This window comes from Populus euphratica, unplaced genomic scaffold (genome assembly GCF_000495115.2).
Source record: "Populus euphratica unplaced genomic scaffold, PopEup_1.0 scaffold19.1, whole genome shotgun sequence".
NCBI lineage: Eukaryota > Viridiplantae > Streptophyta > Magnoliopsida > Malpighiales > Salicaceae > Populus > Populus euphratica.
Genome location: NW_011499853.1, coordinates 1694564 through 1706118, shown reverse-complemented (window position 1 = coordinate 1706118; position 11555 = coordinate 1694564). Strand labels below are relative to the sequence as shown.

Genomic DNA, 11555 nt, shown 5'->3' with positions numbered 1-11555 from the left:
TTATTTAAAATCACTTTATGGAACTTCCTTTTTAAAGTATTTTTTTAATATAAAAATATATAAAAATATTTTTTTATTTTTTAAATTAATTTTTAATATTAGCATATTAAAAAAAATATAAAAATATTAATTTGAAGTAAATAAAAAAATAAAACTTTTAAAACTTTTCAAAATAACTTTTAAAATGTAAATATAAATATTTTCTTTAATAATTTGATATAATATATTTTTTAATTAAAAATATATTAAAATATTATTTGCAGGTGTATAAATCTATGCAGCAACCATTAAACAGTAAATGGGATTGGGAATACATGGTGGAGAAATCTATGCGCGCAACAGCTTGGAATCTGCAGTCAGCCATGAACGTCTTCAATTGTTTTGTAATGTAATAATGATTATTTATTACATTGACTGTTTAATGGTTGTTATGTAATGTATTAATAATTATTTGTTTTTTAAAGTATTTTTTGATTTGAAATATATTAAAATAATATTTTTTAAATTTATTTTTAATATTAATATATAAAAATGATTTAATAATACTAAAAATAATTAATTTAAAAAAATCATGAAAATAGATTGAATGACATGTTTTAATATTTTTAATTTTCAAATTGATGTTATAAAATAATATATATATATATATATTAATATTGATAGTTTTTAATTTAAATATTGTAGATTCAACTATTATTAATTAAATAATATTTTATATCAAATATTTTTTATTATTCCATTAATTTATTTATAATTTTATTATCTATGAAATTTATATGATAAAGACTATAATTTTTATGGCTTTTTAAGTATGAAACAAAATTAGATAAAATATCATCAGAAATAAAATTAAAATTACCATCAAATTTCATAAATATTACATTATCTTGCAATGTTCTTTCAATTTATATAATAATATTAAATATTAATTTTTTAAATAAAATATAATTTAAATAAATATTTTTTTATCTAATGAACAGCTGATACCATGCCAGATGAATACTTCTTTTATCTATGTCAGGTGAATTAACTCACCTGGCATAAACGCGAGAGGCAGTTCTCAGTTACTGTGTGTAAGATGATAATTTGAATATAAAATTTAATGGTCTTACCAAACAATAAATTATTTTTTAATATTATCAAATATAATATTTACACGATTTATTTTAAAAGCTAAAATTACTGTGTAAATAAACACTCTCCTTTCTATTAAGTTTTTATGAGAAGCTGGTCATTTGAAATCTTTGACAATTGGACCCGGCAACTCGAGAGAGAAACTTCCACGCACTTTCGAGTAAAGGATTAGAAAATCAAAACAAAAGTGAAAGGGAGCCAAGATTTATAATATAATTCATATTTATATATACAATTTCCGATTCTTAAGACTTGAGGTGTTTTTATATACATGCACCAACGTGATACATCCTTTTGATTTTCATTTTATTTTTTTAATTATTATTTGTTACAACAGGGGCATTAAGGCCCAAAAGAAACAAACATGTATACACACACATATATGTGTGTGCGTGGAGGGGGTTTGGGTAAGTTTATATATATTTTGAATAATTTCACGGATTATAAAATTAATAATCACATAAATTTTAGTAATCTAAGTAATCTTACGATTCATAGAACTAACTGAACAGGTGAACTTTAAAAGCAAACCTAAAATCTAGTGTTAAAGATACATTCTTTTAATTGATTGAAAAATTGCGCAGTTTATGACGGACTTGTGGTATTAGACCGGAGACGATCCACACTGACTTCAGTACATTTCATGAAGTCAGCCTTCCTTCAAGTCTTTCATTGCGATCCACGCCTTGCTTGAATATGTGTGCGTATATATATAGGATACAAAGCTAGCTAGGGAAGAAAGCAGAGCACTTATGAGTTGTATGAGAACATAATTAGTAGCAATACAACTTGATTGTTTTTTATGGCCAATCTCATTTCTTCCATCAAATTTACCAGTTTCATCTATGTTTTTCTTCTTTTTCTATGCCCTTTGTGTTCTCTGAAGAAGGGTTATGCAGTTGAAGCAAATGAGCATATAAAAAAATATGTTCATACCCTGGAAGTCAATTCTCTGTTGGCATCAGATTCCTGCAACCAATCTAGTAAGGGTTCATGATTGTGTGACAAATACATATGTATATTTTATGATGTTGAAATGAAATTAATTTTCTACCTAATGCACTAAGCAGCACTAACTATAGGTTATGTGTTTCAGTGATCGACAAGGCTTCATCTCTGCAAGTTCAGCACAAGTATGGTCCGTGCATGCAAGTACTGAATGATCGGTCACATGTACAATTCCTCCTCCAAGACCAACTTCGAGTGGACTCGATTCAAGCTAAACTCTCCAAGAACTCAGGCCATGGCATTTTTGAGGAGATGGTGACAAAACTACCAGCCCGGTCAGGTATCGCCATTGGCACAGGCAACTACGTGGTTACTGTCGGCCTTGGCACACCAAAAAAGGATTTTACCCTTGAATTCGACACCGGCAGTGACATCACTTGGACTCAATGTCAGCCATGCTTAGGGTCCTGCTATCCGCAAAAGGAACAAAAGTTCGACCCAACCAAGTCAACCTCATACAATAATGTTTCGTGTTCCTCAGCATCATGCAACTTGCTCCCTACCAGTAATTTTTTGTTTTTGCCAAATTCTTGACGTGTAAATTTCATGAATTTCATAATTGAAAACAATGGTCTGGGATAAAAAAATATATTTGAAGCTTACTTCTTTGTCATGTTCATATGCAGGTCAAAGGGGTTGCTCTGCCTCAAGCTCGACATGCCTCTACCAAGTTATATATGGTGACCAATCCTACTCCCAAGGATTTTTCGCCACCGAAACACTAACCATTTCATCATCGGACGTTTTCACAAACTTCCTGTTCGGGTGCGGCCAAAGCAATAATGGCTTGTTCGGCCAGGCAGCCGGTTTGGTAGGACTAAGCCCCTCTTCGGTATCCTTACCATCACAAACTGCGGAGAAATACCAAAAGCAATTCTCTTATTGTTTACCTTCAACCCCTAGCTTAACCGGCTACCTAAACTTTGGGGGAAAAGTCTCTCAGACTGCGGGATTCACTCCAATATCCCCAGCTTCCTCAAGTTTTTATGGCATTGACATCGTTGGAATGAGTGTTGGAGGTTCCCAGCTACCAATAGATCCATCAATTTTTACTACGAGCGGAGCCATCATCGACTCCGGTACGGTCATCACTAGGCTGCCTCCTACAGCATACAAGGCACTCAAGGAAGCATTCGACGAAAAAATGTCGAATTATCCCAAGACAAATGGGGATGAACTGCTTGACACATGCTATGATTTTAGTAATTATACAACAGTTTCATTTCCTATGGTCAGTGTGTCGTTCAAAGGTGGGGTTGAAGTGGATATCGATGCATCGGGGATCCTGTACCCGGTGAACGGTGTGAAGACGATGTGCTTGGCATTTGCAGCAAATAAGGATGATAGTGAAATTGGGATTTTTGGAAACCATCAGCAAAAGACTTACGAGGTTGTCTATGATGGTGCTAAAGGAATGGTTGGTTTTGCAGCTGGTGGTTGTAGCTAAAAGCCTAAAACGAGAAAATAATGAATATCAAGTTGGCTTAAAATATATAGCACCATTATTGTGGGTTTTCGTTGTAAAATCAAGTTCCATGTCTGAGCTCCAGATCCTGGAGCCAAAATTAATAAAGTGCTAGTAAAATTTTCCAGTTTATGGATACCAAGGTGAATTTAATGCTTTTGCGAGGATCGCTTGAAACTTCATCTTTTTTTATATTTTCTATGTTCTAACACTTGGCTTTTAAAATTGTATAATAATAATTCTAACTTCTTTGTCTATTTGGATGAACATGCACCGTTTTGGGTCATTTTTAACATGGTTTTACCGATGGCGAGTCCTCTGTCATAATCGTTTTATGTGCGGCAACGACAGGATGTTTGCTTCTCTTATTTATTTATTTATAAATGTTACGCTTATAGCCTTGTAGTTTAGAATTTTTCAATCTTACTCTTCTACTTTCAAGATGAGCCACTGTTACTCATTTCATCAGCTTTTTCATATTCGATTTGTGAAATTTTATTGAGGTTCTTAAGTGTGTTTTTATAACATTTGTTTGAGTATTTTATGATTTTTTTTAAATGCACTAGATTAAGTTTGTCCTCCAATACTCTCTTATAAATATAAAAAAAATGTGTGAAAAAGAAAAGAAAACGATGGAAGGGTAAAATTCAATGGATAAAATTCATTATGGTTATAGTTCTTAAATTAAAAAAATAAATGATACACTAAAAACAAGTTTATATCATTGTTTTAAAACTCAACTGCCATGTTAACCTAGAATTCAGAACTGGAATTAGATTGGGTTTAAAAAATACCAGCCTGGAATTTGGTTTTATAAAATCCAGTTAATCAAAAGGATTGACCCAGGATCTATAAAATTCAGGTAAACTCAAGAAAAACCTAATTATTTTATATATATATATATATATATATATATATATATATATATATAAGCGAAACATCACCATTTTAGCATTTTACTAATAAACCTTCGCAATATAAAAACAAAAAATCTAAACTCTTCAATTTGCAAAGTCATATCATGGTAAAAAAGACTTTATAGGTTGGATGATGGATGTGTTGGCAATGTAGAAAGAGTTTGTTGAGTGGTTGTCTAAAGGGGTCAAATCTTGTGATAATGATGATTAGTGACGGAAGCAGGGAGGGGATGGCAAGGCCCCAGTCCTTGTAAGAAAAATTTTCCCAGCCTCTCCCTTACCTTTATTTGATATATATTTTAATAAAATAAACTTTTTTAAAATAATTTTTTTAATTTAGCGCTCCTCAGTATTTTTTTCTTGCTCCGCCCATGATGATGATAATCCAGTTTTGATTGGTGCGGACATGGATACGAGTGTGAATTAAGGGCTCTTATTGTGAAAATTGGTATACGTTTGCAGACGAAGGATTTTGAGGGTGAAAAGTGGGGAAGATTAGAGAAAAAATGGACAGTGGGTTTGTTATGTTTGTCATGGAAGTGGTAGATTAGAGAGATTAAGAAAGTGGCACACGTTAGCCGAGCAGGGATCTTGGGGATAAAGGATTAAAGAAAAAAAAACTAGTGTTTTTGTGGCTTGAAACAAAAACAAAAAAACTATAAAAGAAGGAAAGAAAATTCAATTCACACTAAAAAAGACTAAAATAAATAGGGGGGAAAGAATCCCGCTCTCTCTTTATGGCTTGGTTCATCGAAGTTTTCACCCAGTAGCATAACCGCCGTGTGCAATCTAAAGTTGCGATGGCATGGCGTTTAAAAAAAAACAAGATGTAAAGAGCTGTGGAAGCAGAACAGTGGAGTCGTTCTCTGTAATAGCAAATCCATCATTATAACACCATCACCTGGATTTGAAGATAGCCTTGGTTTCATTTCACTCGCTTACCTACTTGATAAATTACTTAATTTAGCGCTAATTACAAATCTTTTATATATATGCATTGAATGTAAATATGGAAAGAGTTGAAGGCGCGTTTATGCACAAGAGATTACCTCAATGGCTGAAGATCCTGCAATTCAACCGGTTTTTGGAGTTTAAAAGAGAGATAACAGCAAAAGACTTAAAGCTAGTAGAATATTTTTTTTTTAGGTTAATCTAAATCAATTCATCTGACCTGTAGCTCCATCTTGGTCAGGTTTAAAAACCATAGTGTATATTATATAAAAAAAAAAATAGAACTATATTCAGTAGATCTAGCCACAGCTTATTCATGATTAAAAAAAAGAAGTAATGGCTTAATATTATAAACCTGGGATGTGTGGTCTGTAGCATCAGAGAAATTCAAAGAAGGCATTTTGGAAAAGGCCCTATTTTAAAGCTTTTTTATCTTAAATTTTTTACCATATCGTTTACTATCTCTGTTTCAACAACTATTTTAACTAAATATTTGCTTTGCCACTTCTATTCGAAGAGCATTTATACAAATTCCTTTTGAGATATTTATGCTTTATTTTTTAAAATCTCCCGGGGATTCTCTTTGGAAGTGAATATGCTTGTATTTAATTACTTTTTCATGATTATAAAGAAGCTTTTATGCTGTGTTGTTGTAGCTAAGCACTTTTATGGTTTATGTCTAAAGACATGATTTCTTTAAATTTTAATTTTTTTTATATTTTTAATATGATATTAAAAATAATTTTTTAAAAATAAAAAAAATATTTTAAACTGCAACCACTACTATAATTTTAAACAAAACCTAAATTTTGATCATAAATAATTATTTGGATGTTTTCTAATAAAATAATAATTATAAATTTAAAATATGATATATATTGGGAATAATATTTATTTTAAATATTAATTTGGTAATTTATTAGATGATATTTTTTAAAAATACTAAGAGTATGATATATTAAATTAACTTGAGTTAACTTGATAAATTTATAATTCAGGTTATAAGATTATAATAAGAAAAAATCAAAATAAATTATAAAAATTAATTATTAATCAACTTAATATTAAATTATAAAATTAAATAAAAAAAATTATTTAGTTGTTGTATAGACTTTTCAGTTTGATTCAGTATGCCCGAAAAGAGGATTTTGCCTGCTCTACGTCTGCATTTTTTTGTTCTTATATAGGTTTCTTTGGATAAATTTTTTTGGGCACATTCAATGGAGAAGGTTTTCCCTGCTCTATATCAGTATTTAGTTGTTTCTTTGAAGAACTCGTTTTGGGCATGCTGAATCAAACTGAAAGTTTGATACTAGTTGTTTAACTAGAATCCAAGAAAAACAAGAGCACCAAGCATCAAACACCCAATTCAATTAACAACAAAATATACACTATCTGTACTTTGAAAGTGCGTTATTAAATGCTCTTGGTGCGACATTCGCTGTGTTTTAATTTTTTTTTTAAAAACCTCGAAATACACAAAGCATTTATGTTTCAGATTAAGTTACAGTTAATCCTACTTCTACGTGATTGAAAGGACACTATACTTGAAGTATGCAATCATTTTTCTAGCTCAATATATATATAAGCTTTTTATAAGCTCTTTTTTTTTTTTAGAAAAAAAAGAGTCGTAAAATTATAATATGTGAAGTTTACCTCTTCAGAATTCAATTTGTCTAAGAGAGAATTTTAAGATTATGTTGTTTGGACATTGCTTTTATTAAAAAAACTTAAAAATATTATTTTTTTAATACAAAAAAATATTGGTCCAAACTTGAGCATGTAGGGCAAAGACTTCTAGGAATAGTTTTAAAAAATAATACTTTTAACCAATAAAAAATAATTAATTTTTATTTTTCTACATATTTTTTTAAATTATTCTGATTTTTAAACTGTTTTAATATACTAAAATTAAAAATAAATTTTAAAAAATAATCACCACTACATTTAAAATTTTGCATGGAGGGAAAAGGATGGTCCTCCTCTCAATGTTCTGGAAATTTGGAACCATTTTTGAGGCTGCACTTACATGGTACTGTGTTCTATTTATAATTTCCCCCCTTCTACAATTATTACCCAAACCACTCTATTATTTCTTTAAATTTTTTATTTTGTATAATATTTGGGCTAAGTTTAATGCTGAAGCATCTACAAACGCTAGGCAGCATTGGCATGGTGCTTTCATACTGCTAAAACTCCATGCATCCATCATTTCACTTTCACCTCGGAATTCCTGTATTTTTTTAAAAATAGCTGTATTTCTGCACTGTTGCATGTTGTCATGACCAGATTGGATGTCATAATTTAGAAAACATGATTATGATAATATTTTTTAAAAGAATTACCTTAAATAGATTTTAACTATTTTATTTAAAATTTAGCTAAAAAATAAAAATATGAATGCTCCACCCATTTAAGTGCTAATTGGCGTAATAATCCAACTGGACCAAATTCATACAAGGGCTAGATGCAAATATAACTGAACCCTGTAAAGGGTTTGTCAGGTAAATATTGGTCGAGCGGGTGTGGATATCTTGCTTCAAACCTCAAGGTGAGAGATTTGATTCATGTTTGGTATGCTTTTTGTAAATTGATTTATTTTATTTGATCTATATCAAAGTTATAAATGTATTTTTATTAGAAATTAATAACCTTTAACTCAGATAATTTCTCTTTACAAAATTAAGTTAAAGCTTTGATTTAATTAAAAATTAACTTTAATTAATGGATTCTAACTCATACTATCTCTTTTTTTTTTTTTTTTCAGAAATGTTTTCTTTTCTCAAAGTCCTTTTTTTTTAATAAAAAACATTGCTTTAAGTAATTATTTTTTTATGCTCCTAATTCATAAATGTTAAAATTGATAAAAAAAAAAACATAATAATTACCAAGACACAAAATAAATTTAACCCACGCATGTTTCCTTCCCCCATATACTATTGGATTGGATCGTTTCTAAATTGAACCTCAATATAAATCCAAATATTTTGGGTTCAAGGTAAGACCAAAAATGAGAGAAAAAAAAGTTTTGACCATAAGTTGGAATACCTAGGCTTTACCTGTCAAGAAAATAACCAATATAAATATTATTAATTATTTTCTAATCAATAAAAATAAATAAGGAATTCAATAATTTTAAACAATCAAGAAATTGTTTCAATAATCTAACCAGAGAGATAATAAATATATATTTTTATATTTTATTTTTTTTATATATCGTGTTATATGATTTTATAAACTCTAGATGCATCAATCTAGTTACAATAATCCATATCCCTAATGGAAAATCCAAATTATAGTAGCCCTCGAGGCAATGGCGATGGAGCTTGTACGATAAACAACAATGGAGAAAGGCCGTGTACTAACTTTCATTAGTTTCAAGTCTTTCCTGTAATCACTTTTATCCAACAATAAACAAGTCTTTCCTGTAATCATAATTTAGAAAACATGATTACGATAATATTTTTTTTTCACGTAAATTATTTTTTTGGAAATAAAGTTTCCATGTATCTGCTTGTTTAGTCCGTTGACTGGCTGGATAACGGTTCTAATTATTTAAAATCACTTTCTGGACATGTAGTCCTGCTGGAGGATAATAGGAGTTATTTTTTAAAGTATATTTTTTTATTAAAAATATATTAAAATGATAAATTTTTATTTTTTATATTATTTTTTAACATTAATATATCAAAATTATAAAAAAATACAAAATAATTAAAAAATAAAAAAATTTAAATTTTTTCAAAAATATTTTTAAAACATAAAAACAAACATGCAGTAGGTATATGTTTACTCTTACATAAAGTATGATTTAAAATATATTAAAATAATTTTTATTTAGATTATTTTTATTTTTAATATTAACACATCATAATTATTTAAATAAATTTTAAAAACTATTAATTTAATATTTTTTTAAAAATATTTAAAAATAAATCATAACACAAAAACAAACCATCAATTCCTGTATGACCTGTCATTGAGAATGATTGAGAATTCCACATGGTGGAGAAATCTGTACAGCAACAGTTTGGTATTTGCAGGGTATGACTTGTCATGTTAGACATTGCAAGCAAATTATTGTCAGCCATCAACGTCTTCGAGTGTTTAATGGTTGTTTTGTTCTGATTATTTATCTTTTTAAAATATTTTTTGTTTTAAAATATATTAAAATAATATTTTTTATTTTTAAAAATTTATTTTTTACATTAACAATATTCAAAAGCACTAAAAATAATTAATTTAAAATTAAAAAACTTCATGAAGAAAAGGTTGAAGGAGAGACGTAACATATTCCAATGCTTTCAATTTTAAGGATCCTATCGATTCTTTATTAGAAGCTGGTCCAGTTTGATTTGAACCATCTGACAAATGGACCCGGTAATTTTTGAGAGAGAAACTTCCAGGCAACTTTGCGTAAATGATTAGAAAATCAAAACAAAAGTGAAAGAGAGCCCAGATTTACACCACACAAGTTTGAGATACATCCTTTTCAGTGGATGAAAAGATGCGCAACTGATGACCGACTTGTGGTATTAGAGTGGAGACAATCCACATTGACTTCAGTATATTTATGAGAACATAATTTGCGGCAATACAACTTGATTGTTTTTCATGGCCAATCTCATTTCTTCCACTAAATTTACCAGTTTCATCTATGTTTTTCTTCTTTTTCTATGCCCTCTGTGTTCTCTGAAGAAAGGGTTATGCAGTTGAAGTAAATGAGCATATAAAAAAATATGTTCTTACCCTGGAAGTCAATTCTCTGTTGGCATTAGATTCCTGCGACCAATCTAGTAAGGGTTCATGATCGTGTGACAAATACATATGTATATTTTATGATGTTGAAATGAAATTAATTTTCTACCTAATGCACTAAGCAGCACTAACTATAGGTTATGTGTTTCAGTGATCGACAAGGCTTCATCTCTGCAAGTTCAGCACAAGTATGGTCCGTGCATGCAAGTACTGAATGATCGGTCACATGTACAATTCCTCCTCCAAGACCAACTTCGAGTGGACTCGATTCAAGCTAAACTCTCCAAGAACTCAGGCCATGGCATTTTTGAGGAGATGGTGACAAAACTACCAGCCCGGTCAGGTATCGCCATTGGCACAGGCAACTACGTGGTTACTGTCGGCCTTGGCACACCAAAAAAGGATTTTACCCTTGTATTCGACACCAGCATTCATCCCTTTGGACTCAATGTCGGCATAGTTATTAAACCTGACTCGAGAGTTGATCCAGTTAAAAAACTGGTCCGGGTTTTAAAGATCAATTTGAAAAAATTAAAAAAAAAATTAAAATTTTAATATTTTATATAAAAAAATCTATATGAATATAAATTATACATATTATAAACAATGAAATTTAAAAGAATATTAAAAAAAAAATTATCCCACATTGAAAAAGCATAACTTTTTTCTTGGAAACATATAATATTTATACTAATAAGTTTCATATCCCACATTGAAAAAACATGATTTTTTTCATGGAAACATAGAGTATATATACGAAAGCGTTTCAAATCCCACATTGAAAAGATACTATGTTATCCTTTTAAGTTAAAGTATTTAAACCAAAAGATTTTTTATCTCACTTTGAAAAAATATGATTTTTTTCTTGGGAACATATAGTATATATACGAAAGGGTTTCAAATCCCACATTGAAAAGATACTATGTTATCCTTTTAAGTTAAAGTATTTAAACCAAAAGATTTTTTATCTCACTTTGAAAAAATATGATTTTTTTCTTGGGAACATATAGTATATATACGAAAGGGTTTCAAATCCCACATTGAAAATATACTATGTTATCATTTTAAGTTGAAGTATTTAAATGAAATAGTTTTTTATCTCACATTGAAAAAATATTACTTTTTTTTTTGGGAATATAGAGTATATATACTAATGGGTTTTAAATATCATATTTTTTTTTAAAAAAGAAACCGAGTCTCGTTCGGGTTTGCCCGGGTCGCCTGGGTCATGGGTTGACCCGCCAGGTCACCTGGGTTTGACTGAGCCTAATTTCAGAACACCCTAGAGCCAATGTGATGGCTGAATATAAATGGATAAGGGT

General features: G+C 29.6%; 1 protein-coding gene across 2 annotated transcripts; it reads left to right on the top strand.

The window, feature by feature from the left end:
• The first annotated feature begins 1779 nt into the window (after nucleotides 1–1779).
• LOC105122230 (protein ASPARTIC PROTEASE IN GUARD CELL 2-like) lies at nucleotides 1780–3764 on the top strand. Of its 2 annotated transcripts, none has more exons than XM_011021224.1 (3): nucleotides 1780–2123; nucleotides 2231–2647; nucleotides 2769–3764. In XM_011021224.1, the coding sequence occupies exons 1-3, from the start codon at nucleotides 1937–1939 to the stop codon at nucleotides 3587–3589; spliced, it is 1425 nt and encodes a 474-aa protein (XP_011019526.1). In that variant the 5' UTR covers nucleotides 1780–1936; the 3' UTR covers nucleotides 3590–3764. The 2 variants fall into 2 exon arrangements, with proteins under 2 accessions (XP_011019526.1, XP_011019527.1); XM_011021225.1 differs by having other exon boundaries at nucleotides 1786–2117.
• Nucleotides 3765–11555: the final 7791 nt, after the last annotated feature.